Source organism: Hemitrygon akajei, chromosome 25, assembly GCF_048418815.1.
Source record: "Hemitrygon akajei chromosome 25, sHemAka1.3, whole genome shotgun sequence".
Classification (NCBI taxonomy): Eukaryota; Metazoa; Chordata; class Chondrichthyes; order Myliobatiformes; family Dasyatidae; genus Hemitrygon; species Hemitrygon akajei.
The window spans coordinates 39,877,084-39,902,888 of record NC_133148.1 but is presented as its reverse complement, the minus strand read 5'-3'; the positions used below and the strand labels follow the sequence as shown (position 1 = coordinate 39,902,888).

Below are 25,805 nucleotides of genomic sequence, written 5' to 3'. Positions count from 1 at the left end.
TTCCATCATGGCTGTTTCTCTCTCTCTCCCCATTCTCCCACCTTCTCCACCTGACCCCCTAATCCTTATCCTGTCCAGAGCAACACACACATACTGCACGAACACAGCAGATCAGGCAGCGTCTATAGAAAGTGGGGCACCTGGAGGAGAGCCTCGGAGTCACGGGGAGAACAGGCAGCGGCGGGGATTCAATCCCGATCGGTGACCGCCTTCGACGCAGAGCAGCTGCGCTAACCACTACACCACGTACGTTTCAACAGTGCCGGAATACTCCCAAGCGCCGTGACTCCCGGGACTGTTCTTGACCAGCACGCCCTCAGCGGAAACGATCTGGAGGGACGGCTCTTTGATGTAAGCCGTGAGCGTGACAAGGACCTGAAAACTCCAAAGCTGCACTCATCGATCGGGTAATTTATTCAGCAGATTTGACTTAAGTATCTGGTTACAACAGTTCAGTGCAATCGTCACTCAGAGCGTCGGACTGGGGAGAAACTATTTTGATTGCATGAAGCTGAGATGGCTAATTTTAAGTTCGGGAACATTAGAACTATCCCTTAGGTTGATCAGGGCCAGAGTCCATTTCCCTTTCAGACTGCCCCACTCCCAGAATTAAATTGAATTGAATTTACTTCATTTCTTACATCCTTCACATACACGAGGAGTAAAAATCTTTAAGCTACATCTCCATCTAAATGTGCAATTTATAGTGATTTATAATAAATAGTATGTACAACAGGACAGTCGATATGACACAGGAATACAGTTGTGTCAGCATGAATTAAGCAGTCTGATAGCCTGGTGGAAGAAGCTGTCCTGGAGCCTGCTGGTTCTGGCTTTGGGTCCTGGGAGAAAACTGGGAGACCGGGGGGAGGCGTGCACATGCAAACTCCACACAGACAGCATCATAGGTCAGGATTGGACCCGATGGCTGGAGCTGTGAGACAATAGCATTGCCTGCCGAACTCTCCTTTATGAGCTAGATCTCTCTGTAATCGCCTCCAGCCTTACATTCGTAATCACTTGTGTGGTGTAATTCTTGCCTCTTGTTTGTTTCTGAATTGGCTGTTGGGTCTTCAGATGCTTTGGAAATCCTCTCCAGACAGTGAAATGTTGCCCTTTGGATGGACCAGCCAGGGTAGGTCTTACTCAGTGAACGGGAGGGCGCTGAGGAGTGCGGTAGAACTAAGGGATCTGGCAATACAGGTCTATAATTCATTTAAGGTCATAAAGAAAGCTTTTGGCACCTAGGCCTTCATAGATCAAAGTACAAGAGGTGGAATGTTATGCTGAAGTTGTATAAGATGTCGGTGGGGTGTAATTCGGAGTATTGTGTGCCGTTTTGGTCACCCACCTCCAGGAAAGATGTAAATAATGTTGAAAGAGTGCAGAGAAAATTTACAAGGATGTTGCCGGGACTGGAGGACCCGAGTTATAGGGAAAGGTTGAATAGGTCAGGACTTTATTGCTTGGAACGTAGAAGATTGAGGAGAGATTTGATAGAGGTATACAAAATTATGAGGGGTATAGACAGGGTAAATGCATGCAAGCCTTTTCCACTGAGGTTGGGTGGGACTACAACCAGAGGTCATGGGTTAAGGGTGAAAGGTGAAAAGTTTAAGTTGGACCAAGAGGGGAAACTTCTTCACTCAGAGGGTGGTGAGAGTGTGGAACGAGCTGACGGCTCAAGTGGTGCATGTCAGCTTGATATGAATGCTTAAGAGAAGTTTGGATAGGTACATGGATGGTTGGGGTATGGAGGGCTGTGGTCTCGGTGCAGGGAATTAAATGGTTTGGCATTGACTAGATGGGCCAAACAGCCTGCTTCTATGCTTTACTCTAAGATATTTTATTTACACTGAGGTTGAACTTTTCAGAATCAGAATCAGGTTTACTATCACTGGCATGTGACATGAAATTTGTTAACGTAGCAGCAGCAGTTCAATGCAAAACATAATCTGGCAGATAAAAAAAATGTGCAAAAACAGAAATACTGTATATTAAAAAAAGTGAGGTAGTGTCCAAGGGTTCACTGTCCATTTAGGAATCGGATGACAGAGGGGAAGAAGCTGTTCCTGAATCGCTGAGTGTGTGTCTTCAGGCTTCTGTACCTCCTCCCTGATGGTAACAGTGAGAAAAGGGCATGTCCTGGGTGCTGGGGGTCCTTAATAAAGGATGCTGCCTTTCTGAGACACCGCTCCTTGAAGATGTCCTGGTTACTTTGTAGGCTAGTACCCAAATTGGAGCTGACTAGATTTACAACCCTCTGCAGCTTCTTTCGGTCCTGTGCAGTAGCCCCTCCATACCAGACAGTGATGCAGCCCATCAGAATGATCATGGTACATCTATAGAAGTTTTTGAGTGTATTTGTTGACATGCCAAATCTCTTCAAACTCTTAATGAAGTATAGCCGCTGTCTTGCCTTCTTTATAACTGCATTGATATGTTGAGACCAGGCTAGATCCTCAGAGATCTTGACACCCAGGAACTTGAAACTGCTCACTCTCTCCACTTCTGATGCCTCTATGAGGATTGGTATGTGTTCCTTCATCTTACCCTTCCTGAAGTCCACAATCAGCTCTTCCGTCTTACTGATGTTGACTGCCAGGTTATTGCTGTGACACTACTCATCTAGCTGGTATATCTCACTCCTGTGTGCCCTCTCGTCACCACCTGATATTCTACCAAAATTGTTTGTATTGTCAGCAAATTTATAGATGGTATTTGAGCTATGCCTAGCCACACAATCGTGAGTATAGAGAGTAGAGCAGTGGGCTGAGCACAAACCCCTGGGGTGCACCAGTGTTGATTGTCAGCGAGGAGGATATGTTATCACCAATCCGCACAGATTGTGGTCTTCTGGTTAGGAAGTCGAGGATCCAATTGCAGAGGGAGGTACAGAGGCCCAGGTTCTGCAATCAGGATTGCGGGAATGATGGTATCAAATGATGAGCTATAGTCGATGAACGGCATCATGACGTAGGTGTTTGTGTTGTCCAGGTGGTCTAAAGCCATGTGAAGAGCCATGACGTTGCGTCTGCTATTGACCTATTGTGATGATAGGTAAATGGGTCCAGGTCCTTGCTGAGGCAGTTCAGTCTACCCATGATCAACCTCACAAAGCATTTCAGCACTGTCGATGTGAGTGCTACCGGGCAATAGTCAATAAGGCAGCTCACATTATTCTACTTAGGCACTGGTATAATTGCTGAATGGAAACATTTCTTTAAGAATTGCAGAATTTTATCAGTCACACTTTGCGCTCTGTAGCTTTAAGAAGTCCTGGCAGGACTTCACCTCGGGAAAACTGAAGGCCTGTGGGAATTGTAGTGCTGTGATCCATTCATGGCGGTGAGGTGACAGATTAGGAACTACAACTCCCAGTAAACATTTCACCGCGGCCGGCGGCCGGAAGCGGGTCTTTCTCTTCCGGCGGGAGACGAAGCGCGGCTGCGGGTTGAGGAGGCGATCCAGCACCACACACGGAGAGAGGGAAACATGTGAGTCGCCATGAAACGAGTGAAGGGCCCGGCTTCCGGGGGGAGAGAAGGGGCGGTCGCGCTTCTGCTGCTCTCCGCAGGCCACTTGCGGATGTTCGCCGGCCTGGGGCGGTGTAGAGATCGAATGAATGGCGGCGTGAGACCGAGGCCCAGGTCTAGGCCTCGGGGGTTGGTGGAGTCCCAGAGACCGGGGGGTGCGGTTATTGTCCTGGTGCTTGGTGGGTTTAGACAGCGGTCCCCCGTGTTCATTGTGCATTGTGATGGTGGAGGGGAGGAAGCTGAGTGTCGACCCACTAACTTTCATGTCATCGGTAAACTTGACTGCGTTACTCTTGTAAATACTGGCTGATGCTCCGGGACTGACTCGTGGGGCATTCCACTGGTCACTGAATGCCAATCCGGTAACCATAAAACATAGGAACAGAATTAGGCCATTCAGCCCATTGAGTCTGTTCCTCCATCACGGCTGATTTATTTTCCCTGTCAATCCCATTCTCCCGCCTTCCCCCCGTAACCTGTGATGCCCTCGCTAATCAAGAAGCAACCTTAGCTTTAAATACACCCAATGATGGCAATGAAATCCACAGATTCGCCGCTCCCTGGCTGAAGAAATTCCTCCTCATGTCTGTTCTAAATGGATGCCCCTCTATTCAGAGGCTGTGGTCCTAGTTTCCTCCACTAAAGGAAACATCCTTTCCACGTCTACTCGAGGAATTCAAATTCACTAGGTTTCAATGAAATTTCCTCCCTCATTATCACAAACATCAGTAAGTACAGACCCAGAGCCATCAAACACAACCCCAAACCCTGTCATTCCAGTGGAACTGCTGGACCCTCTCCAATGACAGCACACCCTTTCTTAGATAAGGAACTCCAATCTGCTCAAGGTGTTCTGACCAATGTATTATAAAGCCTTGGTATTGCATAGTTGCTATTATAGTTTGTCCTCTTGAATGCTAACATTGCATTTGCCTTCCTCACCACCAACTCAACCAGCAAGTTAACCTTTAGGGAACACAAAAATACAACTGCAGATGCTGTGGATCAAAGAATACGTACACAATGCTGGAGGAACTCAGCAGGCCAGGCAGCATCCGTGAGAAAAGAGTAGCCAACATTTCGGGCCGGGACGTTGCCCTTCCGGATGAAGGGTCTCAGCCCGAAACATTAGCTACTCTTTTCTCATGGATGCTGCCTGGCCTGCTGAGTTCTTCCAGCGTTGTGTACGTAACCTTTAGGGAATCCTGCATGAAGATTCTCCCCTCCCCCCCCCCCCCTCCACTAAGTCCCTTTCCTCTTCTGATTTCTATGAGTTTTCTTACTGTTAAGAAAATAGTCTATGCTTTTATTCCTTCTACCAAAGTGCATGTGCTCCTGTGAATGTACTCACAGGAGTACATTCAGCCAGAGACTCATTCCACCGAGATGTAACACTGAGTGTCATAGGAAGTCATTCCTACCTGTGGCCATCAAACTTTACAATTCCTCCCTCGGAGTGTCAGACACCCTGAGCCAATAGGCTGGTCCTGGACTTATTTCCACTTGGCATGATTGACTTTTTATTTAATTATTTATGGTTTTATATTGCTGTATTTCTTCACTATTCTTGGTTGGTGCGGCTGTAACGAAACCCAATTTCCCTCGGGATCAATAAAGTATGTCTGTTTGTCTGATCATACACTTTCCTTCACTGTGTTTCACCTGCCACTTCTTTGTCCATGGTCTTAATCTATGTCCTTCTGCAGACTCCCTGCTTCCCCATTCTCATGAACTGTGGCGAGTACAGGTCCAGAGCCATCAAACACTCCTGAAATATTAACCCTAACATTCCGTCCCCTCGATCTTCTTCATATCATCCATAAACCTGATCACACAGTCATCAGTTCTCGTTATCCAAATCATTGACGTATAACAAGAAAAGAAGCAGTTCCAACACCAACTCCTCCAAAACACCCCTAGCCACTGGCAGCCATCCAGAAAAGGTCTCGTTTCTTCCCACACTTTGCCTCCTGCTAGTCAGCCAATCTTCTGTCATGCTAGTATTTATTGCACTTCTGCTTCCTGTTAGCTAATGTCCTGAGCCCCATTGATCTGTTGTGGAACACTTTGTCAAAGGTCGTCTGGAAATCCAAATACATAACATCTACTGGTTCTCCCAATCAACCATTTTCTTGTATATTCATAAACCTAATGACAGGTATGAGATTACCTGATCTGCAGTATACTGTTGTTTTGTCTCCGACCTCTAATGAATTGTCATGGTGTATCATGAGAATGGCTTGTTTTATAACACATTACTGAAACATGCAGTGAAGTGTGTTGCTTGCACCAAAGCAAATCAGCGAAGATTGTTCTGTGTCGGCATACTTCCAGCGCCAACCTAGCACGCCCACAGCTCACTAACCCTAACCCGTACGCCTTTGTGGAATATGTAGCACCCACAGGGAGGGCATACAAACTCTTTACAGACAGCGGTGGGATTTGAACCATCGCCTTACAGCTGATGCGGCGGAGTGTTGCACTAACCGCTACGCTACTGTGCCGCTTGGCTTCGCCGTTGTGACTGGACCATGAGGAAGTTCTGCATCCTCAGCTTCTGAGCCCATACCGTTTCTCATTAATGCAGTGATATATTCCTTTGTGAACAACAGGTCACGTGCCTCTGCATGTTCAAAGTATGAATACTATATATAACCTTGCGATCTGTCTCCATTCAGGCTGCCACAAAACCAAGAAACCCAGAATGACCCATAAAATTAAAAGCCCATCAAACACCCACTGTGCAGAGAGAAAAGAAACCCGACCCTGCATGTTTTAAGCAGTTCCCTGGTCAGCTTGTCTATTGAATCATTCACCATCACTTTATCTATCTTGTTAAAAATGCTGCATGCATTCAGATAAGGAACCTTTAATTTTTCATTTTTGTAACATTTGTTGTTTTATGATTCTATGCTCTGCTGCTTTCTGGATCGACTAGGCTTATACTCACTGGAATTTAGATGATTGAGGGGGGATCTTATTGAAACGTATAAAATTCTAAAGGGATTGGACAGGCTAGATGCAGGAAGATTGTTTCCGATGTTGGGGGAGTCCAGAATGAGGGGTCACAGTTTAAGGATAAAGGGGAAGCCTTTTAGGACCGAGATGAGGAGGAACTTCTTCACACAGAGAGTGGTGAATCTGTGGAATTCTCTGCCACAGGTAACAGTTGAGGCCAGTTCATTGGCTATATTTAAGAGGAAGTTAGATATGGCCCTTGTGGCTAAAGGGATCAGGGGGTATGGAGAGAAAGCAGGTACAGGGTTCTGAGTTGGATGATCAGCCATGATCATACTGAATGGCGGTGCAGGCTTGAAGGGCCGAATGGCCTACTCCTGCACCTATTTTCTATGTTTCTATGTTTCCTAGTACACTCTGTGTATGATTATTCCTGTTAGTGTCCTGTACTATTGGTTTCCCTTTTCTCTTCATCTTCCCAAAGAACATTCCTCCTGAACCCGTCTACTGCCCTCGTGTGTGCGTACAGAGCTATGCAGGGAGCTAAACACCTTCTCAAAAATCACCCGAGCTGGAAACTTTCTTCAGACTTTAATGAGATCTCACTTGTACAGTTTGAACGGCCCAGCTCTTTTGATTTTTGACATAAGCCTTTATATTTTAGGTAAATAAATTGTCGAAATGCTCAGTAGGTCAGACTGTGGCAAGGTGACAAGTCACATCAGTGGGAAGATAACTCGATAACAGTCATAGAGCACTACAGCACAAATAAAGGCCTTTCAGCCCATCTGGTCTGTGCTGAATTGTTATTCTGTCTACTATCATCGACCCACATCTGGACTATAGCCCTCCATCCCCTGCCAGCCATGTATTTATCCAAACAAGTCATGTGACAAGTTAAAGGCTGTTGCTTTACCCATGGGTGTGATGTAATTTATTGATTATTTGGACTATTTTTTGTTTTTTTTTGTAATTTCCAGCATAGACAGTTTTTAAAAATTTTGAGTTATAAATCCTGGCTTACAACCCAAATGGTTTTAAAGTTGGGGTTTTCACTGCTAGCTTTCTTACCAAGTGTTTGTCTTGCATCTTGAGTTTATGTTTTACTAGTTCACACCTGCCTCTTGTACAATTCTTACAACCTAATTCAGATTAGCTGTATCCGTGTCATTACTCATTACAACAGTACAATATTACCTTTCCCGCACTGCCTCAAGCACTCGAACGTGTCAGAAACTGGAATATAACCCCACACACAGCTCTCTGCAGTTCCTCGCAGCTTTCGTGTCTTGTACCTCGGGTTTTAACTTTTATTTGGGGGGGATAAAAAGCCTATCCAGTTGCTGCTGTTGGAATTTGAGCAATCGGTGCGCTTGAATCAGAATCAGGTTTAATATCACCGGCATATGTCCTGAAATCTGTTGTTTTACAGCAGCAGTACAATGCAGTGCATAAATAGAAGAAAAACATGGATTACAACAAATATATGTGTGTATAAGTAATTATGCAAAAACAGAAATTAAAAAAGCAATGAGGTAGTGTTCATGGGGTCAGTGTCCATTCGGAAATCAGATGGCAGAGGGGAAGAAGTCCCCTGAATTGTCGGGTGTGTACCTTCAGGCTCCTGTACCTCCTCCCTGATGGTAGCAATGAGAACATGGCATGACCTGGGTGGTGAGGTCCTTAATAATGGACGCTCCTTGAAGTTATAAACCGTAGTATGCAGGACAATTCTCTGCAGCTTATTTCCATCCTATGCAGCAGTATCCCCCCCCTCCCCCCCATACTAGACGGTGATGCAGCCAGGTAGAATGCTCTCCAGGATAGATCTGTAGAAATTTGTGGTTGTCTTAGGTGACATACTGATTCCTTGTTTAATAAAAACAAAAATATAAAATCTAATTGATTCATAAAATCTGTCTTAGAATACCTGACTAGCTTCCCTTTGCCATTATCATTATGTGCCGTGTTGTATGACGTGGGCAATCGTGGTCCCGTGATTGTTCTTGGCAAATTTTTCTATACATGTTGTTTGTCGTTGCCTTGTTCTGGGCAGTGTCTTTACAAGACGGGTGACCCGAGCCATTATCAATACTCTTCAGAGATTGTCTGCCTGGTGTCTGTGGTCACATAACCAGGACTTGTGATATACACCGGCTGCTCATATGACCATCCACCACCTGCTCCCATGGCTTTACATGACCCTGATTGGGGGCTAAGCAGGTGCTACACCTTGCCCAAGGCTGACCTGCAGGTTAGTGGAGGGAAGGAGCGAATTACACCTCCTTTGGTAGAGACGTATCTCCACCCCGACACCCTACGTTCCCTAACTACCAAAAAAACCACGTCCAACGTTCAAAGAATTTTCAACTAAATGTCCTCACAGTTGTCCATGTAAGAGACGGCAATAGCATTTGGGCAGGAAGTGAGGGGAGCTTGCAATTACATGAGACCAAATTGAGAAATTTGTATTTACTAAGGGATTGGGAGTGAAGTGCTTAATGAGTACTGATTGATCTTTGATCCTATGCAGTGATTTTGAATCCTGTCATAGGTGTTTGGTAATTTAAATTCAAGTAAAGATTGTAAAGATTAGCCCTATTCGTTACCTGTGCATTGAAAAATACAGTGAAATGTGTTTTGTCAACGACAAACACAATACAAAGTTTGTGCTGGGGGCAGCCTGTAAGGAGCCGCCGTGTTTCCAGCACTAGTATAGCAATCTCATAACTCTTAACCCCTAATTTTTGGAATGAGGGAGGAAACCCAGGAGAATGTCCAAACTCCTCACAGACAGCCCTTGTCCATTCATGTGTCCCCACTAATCTCCCTCCTGGCACATGTCCCTGCAAGTGAGAGAAATGCTACACCTGCCCATTCATCTCATCCCTCACCTCCATTCAGGCTTCCAAAGAGTCCTTCCAGGTGAGGCAGCATTTCACTTGTGCATCTGTTGGGGTTGTCTGTTCTACCCAGTGCTACTGATGTTGCCTTATCTGCATTGGTGAGACCCGACTCAAATCGGGAGACCGCTTTGTCAGTGCACCTCTGCTCCATCTGCCAGAATTGGAATTCCCCGGTGGCCAACCATTTTAATTCCTATCCCTGTTCCTGTACTGACATGTTGATTCATGGCCGCCTTTTCTGCTGCAATGAGGGCACCTTCAGGATGGAGGGGCAACACCTTGTATTCCGAAGGTTGCCTCCCACTTCCCTCTTGTATTCCCCACTCTGGCCTCTTCTCATCTCCCTATCACTTTTCCCTCATGTCCTTCCTTCCCTTTTGCTGATGGTACACTCTCTCCTATCAGATTCTTTACCTTTTCTACCCCCCCTTGACTTCACCTGTCACCTTCTCACTATCCTCCTTCCCTTCCCTCCACTTTTTTATTCTGGCGTCTTCTTTCCTCTCCAGTCCTGAAGAACAGTCTCAGTCCAAAACGTTGACTGTTTATTCACTTCTGCAGATGCTGCCTGACCTGCTGAGTTCCTCCAATACTTTGTGGACGTTGCTCTTTACAGACGGCGGTTGGGAATTGAACCCCGATCACTGCTGCTGTAAAGTGTTACTTTAACCAATGCACTGCTGTAAATCTGGAGTTTTAATAAAAAGTTAGTCTCAGCAAAAGTGACTGAAAACACCAGAAAGTGAGTAAAAACCTGTGCTGTTCACTCATGCCCTTAAGGGATGGAAAGGCGCCAATCGTCCCTGCTCTGGCTCCTCTGATTTCAAACGCAAAGTGGTTGGTCGTCACTGCTCCTGGACTGAGGAGTCAGCTCCGGACGGTAAAATGCTGCCATTGGCACTGATGTCCATGTCCTGTGGACAAGTACATTAAAAACATCCTGCAAGCTGCTTGCATTACAGTGCTGTCATCCAGCCATGTGGGATCTAGACCAACAAACTCTCTGCAAGATGTGCACAGTTTCTATTTAATTCACTTTATTCTTTTATTTAGCAATACAGTGCGTAACAGACCCTTCTGGCTTAACGGGCAGTGCACCTATTTAATCCTAGCCTAATCGCAGGACAATTTACAATGACTAATTAACCTACTAACCGGTATGTCTCTGGACTGTGGGGGTAAATCAGAGCTCCTGGAGGCAATCCATGTGTACATGACAACAGGGTACAAGCTTTCTTAGAGGACGTTCGAATTGAACTCCGTACTCAGATGCCCAGAGCTGTAATAGTGTCACACTAGCTGCTGTGCTATGGTGGCACCCCAATTAACCATTGAGCTCATAATAAAAAGTAGACCAGTAATAAGCAAAAATCTACCTTGTGGGTCTGAAATTGTTTCATGGTGTATAAAGGAGGTTGAAGAATCTATAAAAATGGAAACGCCTCTTACTTTGGCTTGAGAATTCGAGTGATATTGATGGCCTTTCCAAAACCTAAAAAAGCGTTGACTATCCACCTTCCTTACATGAGTCTCTTGTACAAAGATAATATTAGCATTCATTCTATGGAATGCTTTGAATATTTTTTTCCGTTTGATCGGATGATTTAAACCGTTAGTATTCCAAGAAACAAAATTAATAATCTTATCCATATTGACAATATTTATTACAATTAACACATAAGGTTAAAAAAAGATGAACTCATGAATCTGGAAGAGGGAAGTAAGTTCAAGGAGGAACCAGAAGTCATGACACTGCAACCATTTTTGTAGTTTCATATGAGCCCATGAAGTAAAACTAAGCATAAAGCAAGCAAAAAGAAAAGAAAGAAGAAAAATCCCCCTCTCTCCACCCTCAAAACCCCAGGAAAAAAGCCAAAAAGAGGCAAGCAAGCAATCTAACACTAAAATTACCCCCATGTCTCAAGACGGCAACTCAAACAAAAAAAAGTTGAATAAAAGATACAAACCACCCATATTATAGGAAAGGGTTAGTATAACAAAAATTAAAATATAAAATTAGTATTATATATATATAAACCAAAAGGATTAAAAAAAAATTAAAACGATAAAACCCATAAATGGATAATATTGTATTAGTGTTTTAAAAGAAAGTCCTTAAACTTATTCAGACACATCAAAACAGATGTGACTTTCCAAGCACTAAGGTCTTTCGGGAAGAAGAAACAACATTTTATTTTTTTTTTAAATCTAAATATTTAAACGTTAAAAATATAAAAAAGTGTATACGAACTTAAAAGAAAACCCTAATAAATTACTTTCAAAACTAACAGATTAATAATATGAAAAAAACAAACTCAGAATAAACCAGAAACGGACTTTTACCGTGTATAAGAAATACGTGTAAGCCATCACGTAAAAAAAAATCATTTTATAAAAGATCCAAATCTGTAAACTAATAATTACATTAGTCAACCCGTAAAAACAATAAAATGTTATTCTTCAAGGAACCTTTGAGCATTCGCTGGAGATTTGAACAGCCGATAAGTTCCATCTTTTGAGAGTAACTCTCAAATGTGCTGGAAATAACAGCGCTTGCTTGTAGCCTTCCTGATGAATTTCCGACATAACCGATTTAAAAGCCATTCTTGCCCTTAAAACTTCGGGACTGCAGTCTTCCAGAATACGGAATTTAAAATCTTGAAAGCTGATCATACCCTTTTTCCGGGCAGCCCGAATCAAGCGCTCTTTGGTATGAGGATAATGGATCCGGAGAATTACTTGTCGTGGTTTCAAACTTGAATCTGAATGAAAACGAGAAATGCGATGTGCAAGGTCGATTATTAGAGGGGAATCCAGTACTTCTGAGCCAAAGACATCCATTAAAAATTTGGAGAAAAAAACAGTGAGATTGCTGTTCTCAAATTTTTCTGGAATCCCAATTAACCGGAGATTTTGTCTTCGAGAGCGGTTTTCAAGATCAGTGATTTTAGATTTATAACGATCCATCTGTTGAGAAGTCGAAGCTTGCTGTTGTTGCAAAGTTTCAATTATATGATCTCTCTGGTGAGCGGCTTCTTCAAGAACTAAAATACTTGCTTGTTGTTTTTGTGAATCCAGTGTAATTGCTTGAAGTTTTGCGTCAGATGTCTTTAAAATTTCATCGAATGTAGAAAGCTTTGCGGTTAATTTACACTCCAGTTTTCCAAGTCTGTCGTCCATAAAATTCACAATTGCTTCTAAAGTTAACGGTTCTTTCGTCTGTTTTGATTCCTTTGGTCTAGACATTTCAGCGAGTTGAAAATGATTCAAACAGTTGAAAAAAATCTCATACGTTTAAACCGCTTTAGAATAGGTATAAAAAGGTCAATTAGGGGATGTTTGTAGGTTAAAAAAAGTAAAAGGATTGGAGCAAAGCCTAAAACCGCTTCACTCCATAAGCGCCGTCTTGAGACTATATGGTCACACTATGGGAGGAATGGGCAGGTTTTGGACAGGATACAGCTGAAGTTGCCTGGATTGGAGTCTATTGGCAATAAGGAAAGCTTGGAAGGGATTTTTGCCACCGGATGCCGGAGGGTGAGGGGGGTCTTGGTAGAAATGTATAAAGTTATGAGAGGCTTAGTTTGAGTAGGGTGGTGGGGTGGAGATAAATCTCTACAAGGTGCTCCTTTCCTCTGCTGGCCTGCATGAGCAAGATGTAGCACTTGCTTCGACGCCCCGCCACCGGATCAGGGTCATGGGAAACCACGGGAGCAGGTGGAGCTCATAATGAACGAATAGCTGAGTAGGTAGTTGGTCTTTTTCCTGGGTTGAAAAGATCAAATGCTAGAGGGCATAGGTTTCAGATGAGAGAAAGAAATTTTGTTTTTATACAGAGTGTGCCAGGTTTTTTTTTAAGCGTGTTGCACCAGCCAGTCAGCCATTCTTGTCTGGCGCGTGGTGTTAGGATTGGTCTCCTTTCGGATTAACCGGGTCACGATATGAACGTTCCTGACTCGACCCTTGTATTTCTTATGAGGCCGAGTGGCTAGCTCGACGCTCAACCCGGCAAGTGTGCTCAGGGGTGGCCCGACTTGGATTCGAACTCGGGAGCCTTCGCCCCGGAGTCCGGCGCTGATGCCACTGCGCCACCAGCTAGCCGTGTGATAGGCACCTGCACTGCACTTCCAGTAGAGGTATTTGGACAGACACATGAATGAATAAACCACAGGTAAACGGGCTTAGTTTTGATTGGAATGGTGGCCAGTGCAGATTTGGTGAGCTGAAGGGCCTGTTCTGTGTAGACGTGCTCGATGGGGGGGGGGGGTGCTTTGCGCGTGATGGACTGCGCGTATCCGCTACTTTTTGTAGACTTTTCTGTTCAAGGGCATGGTGTTCCATGTCAGGCTGTGATTCAGTCAGTCATTACTCTCCACCACACATCTATAGAACTTCGTCAGAGTTTTAGATGTCATGTGGAATCTCCGCAGGTTTCGCAGCATGCTTGTCACGTTATTTAAAGTTGTGTGCCTCACAAAAAAAACGTTTTTGTTTCTCTTACCCCAGGAGTCTGTTAAACAAGCCAAAGAGCGAGATGACTCCCGAGGAGTTGCAGAAGAGAGAGGAAGAGGAGTTTAATACGGGGCCCCTCTCTGTTCTGACACAGTCGGTCAAAAATAACACACAGGTCCTTATTAACTGCCGGAACAACAAGAAGCTGCTGGGCAGAGTCAAGGCCTTTGACAGGTAAGTTCCTTTCTGCTCACCTCCCAAACCAACAAAAAGAGCATGTAATCAGAGCAATGTTTTCCCATGGGTATGTTTTATGCCATGGGCTATATGTTAATATTTGTCACCAGCATTAAAAAAAGCAGCTGGATTGGAATCTGAGATCATCTATAAGATGGGCATCTGTGCTGGATGAGTGAACTGTTGTATAGTTCGTGTTTGCATTGCAAATATTCCCTATGTAGGGCTGAGATAAACACCCCAGCAAAATGACTTTGAACTTTTGAACTTTTTTCCCTATGTAGCACTGGACACCAGGGAGATATTGATCACCTCACTACAGGAAGGATATGGATACTATCGAGAGAGTGCAGAGGAGATTTATAAGGATGTTGCCTGGATTGGGAGCAAGCCTTATGAGAATAGATTGAGTGAACTTGGCCTTTTCTCCTTGGAGCGACGGAGGATGAGAGGTGACCATAAGATGATGAGAGGCATTGATCTTGTGGATAGCGAGAGGCTTTTTCCCAGGGCTGGAATGGCTAACATGAGGGGCATAGTTTTAAGGTGCTTGGGAGTAGATACAAGGGGGATGTCAGAGTAAGTTTTTCACACAGTGAGTGGTGGGTGCGTGGAATGCACTGCCAGCAACAGTGGTAGAGGCGGAAATGACAGGGTCTTTTAAGAGACTTAGATAGGTAAATGGAGCTTAGAAAAATAGAGGACAAAGCATTGGGGAAATTCGAGGCAGCTTCTAGAGTAGGTTACATGGTCAGCACAACATTGTGGGTCGAAGGGCCTGTAATCTGCTGTAGATTTCTATGTTTTAGCTGCATAAGCTAATTGCAACGGAAACATTAAAACTGAGTAAAGAATTACTAACTTGGAGCAGAATGTTTTTAAAGGTCTCATTGCTGAATTGTGTCTCGGGTAACGCACTTACTGAGCTGGCCCCTCACACTTCCCTGTAACAAACATCCATGAGGTTTAGTGGCCTTTTTTTGAATTGGTTTCCTCCTCTCTGTCTGGGGATACTCAGAGACATGCACTTAGACAAGGAACATGATCTTGGGTAAAGTAACCGTCAGGGGCTAATGTTCACAGGGGCACAACCTCAGCTCGAATCAATCCCTTTTCCAAACGCAAGCAGGCTTTTTCCAGGTGAGACAAGAGGTCATAGGCTAAGGGTGAAAGGTGAACCCTGAGGGGGGCTCCTCTTCATTAGAGTGTGGAATGAGCTGCCAGCAGACGTGGTGAATGCAGGTTTAATTGCAACATTTAAGAGTTGGCTGGCTCCTCCCTGTGCCTTGTTTGGTGCATCGGGTGGCAACCTTGCAAATTCTTTAGCGTTTGTCTGTTTTACGATGCCGAGTCGCTAGCTCGACGTTTGACCCGGCACAGATGGAAAGCGTGCAAGGAGCCAAGCAACACACACAAAATGCTGGTGGAACGCAGCAGGCCAGGCAGCATCTATAAGGAGAAGCGCTGTCGACATTTCGGGCCTGCAGGAGCCAGTTGGATTTGAAACAGGGACCTCTTATTCCGAAGTCTGGTTGCAGACAGCACTACACACGGGCACAGAGAACGTTTAAGAGAAGTTTGAATAATTATGGTATGGTCCAGGTGCAGATCAATTGCATTAAGTAATATAACAGTTCACCCTGGTCTAGATGGGCTGAAGGGACTATTCTGTACTTCTCTGACTCTCAGCTTGTTATCCCACATCAATGACCCTTGTTTCATTACTGTGATTTTTTTTGCGGTTGTATCTAATTTAGAAAAACACCAGATTCTGGTCCGGTGACATTTCTTAAATGATTGAATAAGAAATAAATTTGATTCAGCTTTGCTTGCCGATAATGCATTCACCTTGTGGTCAGATTGTTGACATCCTTATTATCACAAAGGGATTGAAGCACCTGATAGTGTAAACCTGCCCATGGCAAGGTATGTGCCCAGTTTATCTGTTTGTGAGGCAACACTTTGCTAACTGGCTCCAGCTTTAAGGAAAGGTGCTGCATTGTGTCTCTCTCTGCACATGCATAGTCTTGCTGGCTCATCGCAAGGCAAGGTTAGCTTGTCAAAGTAGCTTAAGCAGCTCTGCTTCATCAGTCAAATCGTGAAACTCAATAGTATCATTTTCATCTATATTCTAGTTCAACGAAAGGTTTTGCCAGTGGTGTAGTTCTTGCTGACTTTGAAGAGAGAGAGAGAGAGAGAGAAGCCTACATCAGGCTATGGCAGTGATCACTTGTGATAAATCTCTTTTACAAAAGTACTGCTTCAAACTATGGTTGCTTCAAGTAATCCCATATTACTGCAAATGCCACCTCAAAGAGCAGTTGTTCTTACCTCCCACCCCATGAGTCTCCACATCCAACACATCATCCTCCATAACTGCCATCTCCAAAGGGATCCTACCACCAAACACTTCCTTACTTCCCTCCCCCCTCTGCTTTCCACAGGGGCCATTCCTTCTGTGCTTCCCTTGTCCATTCGTCCCTCTCCACTAATCTCCCTAATCTGCAAGCAACAGCTATCCATTCAGAGCTCCAAACAGTCCTTTCAAGTGAGGCACCCCTTCACCGGCGATTCGACTGGGGTCACGTATTGTGCCCAGTGCTCCTGATTCGGCCTCCTCGACATTGGTGGGACTCGTTGGAGGACTGCTTCATTGAGCATCTGCCAAAAGCAGAGCTTCCCAGTGGCCAGACATTTTAATTATGATTCCCATTCCCGTTCCGACCTGTTGGTCCAGGACCGCCTCTTGTGCCAAGATAAGCCACCCTCTGGGTGGAGTAGTAACACCTTGTATTCTGTCTGGTAGCCCCCAACATGAATATCGATTTCTCCTGGTTAAAAATAATTCCCTCCTCCTATCCTCTTCCTCTATTCCACACTCTGGCCTTTTACCTTTTCTCACCACCCTATCATATCCCCCCTCCCCCCCCCCCCCCCCCCGGTTCCCTCCTCCTTCCCTTTCTCCTATTGTCCACTCTCCTCCTATCAGATTCTTCTTCTCTAGCCTTTGACCTTTCCCACCCACCTGGCTTCACCTAAAATCTTCTAGCTATCCTCCTTCCCTTCTCCACACCTTTTTATTCTGGCACCTTCCCTTTTAGACCCAAAGAAGTTTCTCGGCCTGAAACATTAAATGTTTGTTCACTTCCAGAGATGCTGATTCCTCCAGCATTTTGAGTGTGTTGCCGATAGAGCTGTTAGTCATTTTCTGCACTGCTGATTTGGATGCACCCTTTAAACTTTAAACAATGGGAATAATTATGGTCCTTGTGCTTTAAAAGGTGCTGCATTCCAGCTCCGGCATGAAATAGTGCTGCTGTTAGAACTGTCAGTTTGAGGGGTTTAATTTCAGAAAAAGTTAAAGGATTGCCAAAGTAGTCTTCCCATCAAGCGTATGAATGTATTCTGTTACCTATTTCTTATATAGAGTTGTCGAGCGCTGCAGCAGAGAAACAGGCTCTTCGGCCCATCTGGTCCATGCTGAACTATTACTCTGCTTAGTCCCATCAACCTGTACCTGGGTCATATCCCTTCCATCCATGTACCTAACCAAACTTGAATGTTAAAATCGAACCCGCACCCACTCATTCCTGTGGCAGTTCGTCCCATGCTCGCACCACCCCCTGAGTGAAGAATTTATTTATTGAGAGTCAGTGCAGAATAGGCCTTCAGGCCGCACCACCCTTCAACTCCCGATTTAACCCTAACCTAATCACGGGACAATTAACCTACCAACTAGTATGTCCTTGGAATATGGAAGGAGACTGGAGCACCCGGAGGAAACCCACGCGGTCACGGGGAGAACGTACAAACCTGTACAGGCATCGATGGGAAACGGACCCGGGTCACTGGTACTGTAAAGCATTGTGCTTACCACAACGCTACCATATTCCCCTTAAACATTTCACCTTTCACTCTTAACCCATGACCTTTCGTTCTAGTCTCGCCCAGTCTCAGCGGAAAAAGCCTGCTTGCATTTCTGTCCGTTTTCTTTTTGTATTGACACCCAAAGCAATGGGACCCATAATGGCAAAGAGGATGAAAGCTAGGTTTCAAAAGAGATTGTTGTGTGATAGCTTCCACTCTGTCTTCAGGCATTTAAACTACGTTGCAGTTGTAATGGGCTTGTAGGGTCAGTAACCAAAGGGCAGATACTTAAGGTGCCAGAGGCAAATTGAAGGCAAAACCTCTTTTTTAAATGAGGGTGAGTGCTTAAGATGTGGAATGCTTTGCCTGATAGCTTTGACAGAACCCTTCAAAACATTATTTGGTAAACACTTAAAGGGGAAAAAACATCACAGAGGTATGGGCAAGGAGTGGGTGGAACTAGTAAAGGATTAAGAGATGTTTTCAAATCATAAATTGCTTGCCACTTTTCAGCTGCTCTCATTAAAGTGGCTCTTCATTTATTTGTTCATTTCATGCCATGTTGTATGATGTGGCCAATCATAGTCTATCCATGACTGTGATTGTTCTTGGCAAATTTTTCTACAGAAGTGGTTTGCCATTACCTTCTGGGCAGTGCCTTTACAAGGCGGGTGACCCCAGCCATTATCAATACTCCTCAGAGATTGTTTGGCGTCAGTTGTCGCATAACCAGGACTTGTGATATGCACCGGCTGCTCGTACGACCGTCCGCCTCCTGCTCCCATGGCTGACTGGGGGGTTTAAGCAGGTGCTACACCTTGCCCAAGGGTGACCTGCGGGCTAGCAGAGGGAACAAGTGCCTTTTACCTCTTTTGGCAGAGACTTATCTCCACCCTGCCACCTTAAAATGGTTCTTAATAAGTTAATAGAAGTGTGGGAATTGAATCTGATGGCATGTAGATGAGGTGTGGTCAGGGATTGATGTGATAGTGAAGCTGGAAGTAAACAACTCATCGCCAGTAATTCTCACTTTGAACAAAATAATAGAACTATCTTCCTGTTCCTTCCAAACCATGGCTGAAGTTGTCAGATTTAGACAGCAGAGTCTCTGATTTCAGTACTACAGTCCACCCTCGTATTCATCTTACCACTGTTCAAAGTCAGTTTGTTGTTCAAGTTCGATGAGTGAACAGAGGATGAGAGCTGGGTTTAAATAGGCTGCAGGTGACTGGGAGGTTCCTGCCTGTGCCAGCCTGACTCCTTGTTCTGCCTGCTCTGCACTTCCTCTGCAGTCTGTGTGCTTTATTCTACATTATTATTGTGTGATTGTGTAATGATTTGAGCAAATTTCAAAGTAAGTTTATTGTCACATATATATATACTACCCTGAGATACTTTTTCTTGTGGGCATTCACAGTAGACCAAAGAAATACAGTGGAATCAATGAAAAACTACACTCAGAGACTTAAACAATAACTGTGCAAAATAAAACAATGTGCAAATACCAAATGTGGTGTATATATAAATAATTAACATTGAGAACATGAGTTGTAGGGTCCTTGAATGTGAGTCCAAAGATTATAGAAACAGTTCACTGGTGAGGTGAGTGAAGGTATCCTTGCTGTTTCAGGAGCCTGATTTCAGTCATACCGTCCAATCTCATCTCGCCAGTTATACATAAGAGTTATAGAGCACTACAGCACAGAAACAGGCCCTTCGGCCCATCTAGTCTTGCCAAACTTTCACTCTGCCTAGTCCCTTCGACCCAGACCATATCTCTCTATACCTTGCCCATCCACACACTTCAAACGTGAATCCACCACTGGCAACTTGTTCCACACTCCACACAGTGAAGGAGTTCCTTTTCAGCTGCCTTGTAACTATTCCACCTCTACTATGTCTTATGGTCGTAATGTATTTGGTCTAAAGCCAATTCAAAACAGTCTTCCAGCCACTTTAGTTTTTAATAAACATGACATTTCACTTAGCCAGAATTCCCCCCCCCCTTGGCCCTTGTAATCGTGTTGTTGAGGTAGTTGGGTATGGTTGACATCGAAAGCAGAACTGGTATGGTCTCTGGAATGTCATTTACTTAATTTCAAATGCATGCTGTTTTCCTTGCTGGCTTTAGAGAGGATCTGGAGGAGATTTACAAGAATGATCCTGGGAATGAAATGGTTAATATTTGAGGAGGGCTCTGGACCTGTACTCACTGGAGTTCAGAAGAATGAGTGGGTATCTCATTGAAACCTGTCGAATATTGAAAGGCCTAGATAGAGTGGATGTGGAGAGGATTTTTCCTGTAGTGGGAGAGTCTAAGACCAGACGGCACAGCCTCCTAATAGAGGGGCGTCCATTTAGAACAAGATGTGGAGGAGTTTCTTTAGCCAAAGAGTGGTAAATTTGTGGAATTCATTGCCATACAAGACTGTGAAGGCCAAATTGTTGGCATATTTAAAACGGAGGTTGATATGTTCTTGATTAGTTAGGGTACCAAAGGTTACAGGGAGAAAACTGGAGAATAGGGTTGAGAGGGGAATAAATCAACTGTAATGGAATAGCAAAGCTGATGCGATGGACCGAATGGTTTAATTCTATGTCTCGTGTGGCAGACTCTGCTTTGAGTTCTGGGCATCCACATGCTGTATGTTAGAGAGTTGTAGAGCTTTTACAGAATTTGCTCCTCATTCCTAATTAACCACTTATCCTGAAGATGATTCCTAGTTCTAGGTTCTTAAACCAGGAGAAACAACCTTTCCGAATATGATCTTGGTGAGCTGCTGTGCTTGTTGTCTTTCACAACTCTGTAGATTCAAGAGTGTTTCCCTCAGAATGGAAGCATAGTGGTTAGCACAATGTTGTTGCAGCTCAGGCCGTTTTGGAGTTTGGAGTTCTGTAAGGATTCTGTGAGCGTCCTCCCCGCGGAATGTGTGGGTTTCCTCTGGGTGCTCCGGTTTCCTCCCACAGTCCATAGATGTACCATTGTAAATTATCCCATGATTCGGTTAGGCGTTACTGGGGTGGCGTGAAGGACAGAAAGAGCTTACTCTACTCTGTATTGCTAAACAAAAATAAAAAAGAACAAATGCAACCTTAGACACAAGATGCTTAGTGTAATGCACCGTGTGCTGGAGGAGCTCAGCAGATCTGCGGAAAAGAGTAAACAGTTGCTATTTCGGGCTGAAACACTTCATCAGGACTGGAAAGGACAAGTCAGTGTAAGAAGCTCCGGGGAGGGAAGACGAAGTACAAGGTAGTATGTGATAGGTGAAAGGAGAGGGGGTGGAGTAAAGAGATAAAGGGCTGGAGAAGGGGAAGCCTGATAGGAGAGGACAGAAGACCAGGTAAGAAGGGGAAGGGGAGGGAGCACCAGAGGGAGGTGAGGAGACAAGGTGAGAGAGGGGTGAAGGAGGGGGGGGATTTACCGGAAGTTCGAGAAATCGATGTTCATGTCATCAGGTTGGAGGCTACCCAGACGGAATACAAGGTGTTGCTCCTCCAACCTGAGTGTGGCCCCATTGTGGCAGTAGAGGAGGCCGTGGACTGACGTGTTGCAATGGGAAGTAGGATTGAAATGTGTGGCTTCTGGGAGATCCCGCCTATTGTGGCGGATGGGAGCACAGATGCTCGGCGAAGCGGTCTCCCGATCTATGCCCGGTCTCGCTGACATACAGGAGGCCTCACCGGGAGCACCGGATACAATAGATGACCTCAGCAGACTCGGGTGAAGTGTTGCCTCACCTGGAAGAACCGTTCGGGGTCCAGAATGGTAGTGAGGGAGGAAGTGTAGGGGCAGGTGTGGCACTTGCTCCACTTGCAAGGGGGGGAGATAACTGTGGAGGGGCTAGTCTAAAGAAGAAGGCAGGGAAAACAGGAAACTTCTAATCTGACTTAAGAAGAAAAATGCTGGACTTAATTGTCCAGAAAGACGTTTAGAAAGCAATAGATTGGCTTGGATTGGAAGACAGTAAATCTCATTTGGGAGATCTTGTCAGTTTTTAATGCTGTAACTGATGGATCCATTTGATTTGTGTTTGGAGCAGAAAATGGAGAATAGACTACATGGAAGAGAAAATCTGCAGATGCTGGAAATCTGAGCAACACACAAAATGCTGGAGGAACTCAGCAGGCCAGGCAGCATCTATTGAAAAGAGTACCCCAGACGTCGATTGCAGTTTTTTCCATAGATATTGTGTGACCTGCTGGTTGCTGCAGGCATCCCAGAACTTTGTCATGCGCTGTCTCCTGTCACCTTGTGCTTCTTACCCCCCTCCCTTCATCTTCTTGCTCTGACTTCTCGTCTTTTCTTCCCCCAGTCCTGCAGAAGGGTCTCGACCCGAAACGTTAACTGTTCATTCATTTCTATAGACGCTACCTGACCCGCTGAGTTCCTCCAGCATTTTGTGTGTTTTGCTCAGCCTTTAAATCCAACACAGTTACTTAGACCATAAGACATTGGAGCAGAATTAGGCCATTCAGCTCATCATTTGCTCTGCCATTTGATTATGACTGATCCATTTTTCTGTCAGCCCCACCCTCCTGCCTTCTCCCTGTTTCCCTTCATGCCCTGACTAATCAAGAATCTATCAACCTCTGCCTTAAATATACATAAAGATTTGGCGTCCACAGCCGCCTGTGACAAGTTTCACAGATTCACCATCCTCTGGCTAAGAAATCCCTCCTCATCTCCATTGTAAATGGCTTTCTCTCTTTTCTAAGGCTCTGTATACTGGTCTTAGACTCCCCCATTATAGGAAACATCCTCTCCACATCCACTATTTTTGAGGCCTTTCAACATTCAATAGCTTTCAATGAGATCCTCCCTCATTTTTCTGAATTCCAGTGAGTAGAGGTCCAGAGCCATCAAACACTCCTCATATGACAAGCCTTTCAATCCTGGAATAATTTTAGTGAACTTCCTTTGAATCCTCTCCAATGTCAGCACATCCTTTCTTAGATAAAGGGCCCAAAACTGCTCACAATGTTCCCAGGTGGGGCCTCACCAGTGCTTTATAAAGTCTCAATGTTACATCCTTGCTTTTATATTCTCATCCTAGCAAAATGAATGCTAACATAACATTTAAATCCACACAGTTCCTTTTAGAGAGATTTCCCTCATCTGTCAACAAATACACGGGCACACTAAGAAATGTCTTGGAGTCTTGAAATGTGTATTACTGTGGTACATGCCCTGAAGTGTAATGCTTAATGAAAACCCATTTCTCTTCTGAAGCATTTCTCATTTTGCTGTTTCAGGCATTGCAACATGGTGTTAGAAAACGTGAAGGAGATGTGGACCGAGGTACCCAAGAGCGGAAAAGGCAAGAAGAAGTCAAAACCCGTCAACAAGGACCGATACATCTCTAAGATGTTCCTTCGAGGGGACTCTGTGATTGTCGTACTTAGAAACCCACTGATCACAGGCAAATGAACACCATTTTCTGAGAGTTTTGTAACTTATCGCATGGCATAAACACGTAAAAAAATCAGGTTTTTGGTTTTATTGTATGTATCAGTTTACTAATGATATCTGTTTAGCGTCATTTGTAATAAAAACTTTATCATTTTGATGAATGGCTTTTTTATAAGTGTAAATTTGTGTGACGTGTGAGGGGGAAAGCTCAATTCCAAGATGGACGCCACTGTAGTCCAACATGGCCATGTTGGTTTCTGTAGCGTGGTAAAAGGTGAGTGCCATGGTGGCTCAGCAGTTAACTCTGTTAATCTCACTTCTCCAGAAAATCACTGTTAATCTTCCAGTGCAGTCCAGCAGTGTGGAAGGAATATTCCTCTTTAGCAGCTCAGGAAGGCTGTGGAACACTATGGATCATCTACCTGGGTGTTACCACTGCACGGTTTGAGATTACTGAATTATCCAGGCCTCTAGAAATATCATCCTTTCATTGATAAGGGGCCCAGAACTGCTCACAGGGCTCCAAGTGTGGTAAGTCTGCATTTGGAGTCCTTATCTATGAAAGAATGTGCTGGCATGGGGGAGTGTCCAGGGGAGGTTCACGAGAATGATCCTGTGAGAAGTATGCGATGGCTCTGGGTTTGTACTCCCTGGAGTTTAGAAGAATGAAGGGGGGTCTCATTGAATCCTATCGAATATTGAAAGGCCGAGACAGAGTGGCTGTGGAGGGGATGTTTCCGATAGAGGGTGAGTCTAGGACCAGAGGGCACAGCCTCAGAACACAAGGCTATCCCTTAGAACGGAGATGAGGAATACTTTTAGCCAGTGGGTGGAGAATCTATGGAGTTCATTGCCACAGTTGGCTGTGGAGGCCAAGTCATTGAGTATATTTAAAGCAGAGATTGGGCATCAAAGGTTGTGGGGAGAAGGCAGGAGAATGAGGTTGAGAAGGATAAAAATCTCGGCCACAATCAAGTGGCAGAGCAGACTTGATGGGCTGAATGGCCCATCCTATGTTTTAATGGTCTTACTCCCCACTGAGGGCAGCAACTCGTTGATCAAGAATGGATAAGAGCAAGTCCTGAGTGTGAGGAGGAATGGCAGGAGGCCATTCAGCCTCGAGCTGCTGTACCATTCATTAGGATTATGGTCCTGGGGTCCATGGACACCTCGGTTAATGGTGGTGGTCCACGGCATGAAAAAGGTTGGGCACCCTGCCCTGGCCTGTATTTGATGGGAGTTCTGAAGGATGGAAGTGTGGGGGGGTAGTCTCACCGAAACCTACCAGATACTAAAAGGCCTGGATAGAGTGGGTCCTGTGTTTCCATTAGTGGGAGAGTCTAGGATCAAAGGGCAGAGTCTCAATAAGATTAGGGGAGGGGGTGGAGGATTCATTGCTGCAGAGAGCTGTGGAGGCCAAGTCATTGAGTATATCATGGAGCAGACTCACTGACCTCTTTCTTCCATACCTAATGGTAACTTAAGCAACTTAACCCTTCTTGGAGCTGCCCCCAGTGAAATAATTTCTCTCCTTAAAATCGAGCAATCAAACTGTTCGTGGTGTTGGGAACGTTCCTGTCGAACTACCCCACGTTTGTACTCCAGCTCCTTGAAGCACCAACATTCCGCTGTCCTTTCCTGGTCCGTTCTGGCAAAGAGTCTCGACCCTGAAATAGAACAGGAACTGGCCATTCGACTCAAATTGTGTCGAACCAGCTGAAAAGCAAATCAAAAACACAAATCCCTCCTCCCTACACTACATCCCTCCATCTCCCTTACATTAATGTGCTTATCCAAACAACTCTCTAAAGCCTCTAATGTATTTTCCTCCGTCACCGAACAGTGCACTCTAGGTATCCACGACTCTGAGTAAAAAAACTTACCCCCTCTCGCCTTCAATGCATGCCCTCTGGTATTAGACATTTCAACCCTATGCCTCTCATAATCTTATAATCCTCTATCAGATACCCCCCTCAGCCTCCGCCACTCAAGAGAAAGCAACTCAAGTTTATCCAGCCTCTCGTGATATGCCCTCCAAACCAGGTAAACCTCTTCTGCACCGTCTCCAAAGCCTTAACATCCTTCCTATAGTGGGGTGAACTGTTAGCCCTTTCACTTCTCACCAATGCTGCCTAACCTGACAATGCTGAGTTCCCAGCATTGCTGGGTTTTGGTTTTCATGAAATAAATAAATTTGTATGACAGCGATTGAATTCTTGGCCCAGTGTGTTTTCTCATATTTTCAGCACGAGTAGCAGTTTACTTCTGGTTCCTTTAAGTTTGCAATTCCATTTTCCTTCCCTGTAACCTGCTGCACTGTGTGTGCACAATGACTCCCTTGGTGTTGCAGCTTTCTGCAAGTTACACCCCCTCCCCATTCACTTAATCTTTCAGATCTTCCTTCGGAAATGAACAACTTAACTTTTGGGATGAGTT

General features: G+C 44.8%; 1 protein-coding gene across 1 annotated transcript; it reads left to right on the top strand.

Annotated features, from left to right (window-relative positions):
• Positions 1-3,403: 3,403 nt before the first annotated feature.
• On the top strand, positions 3,404-23,530 carry snrpd2 (small nuclear ribonucleoprotein D2 polypeptide). Its single transcript, XM_073029354.1, has 3 exons — positions 3,404-3,497; positions 13,907-14,086; positions 23,213-23,530. Coding segments are annotated over exons 1-3 (357 nt in total). The 5' UTR covers positions 3,404-3,495; the 3' UTR covers positions 23,388-23,530.
• Positions 23,531-25,805: the final 2,275 nt, after the last annotated feature.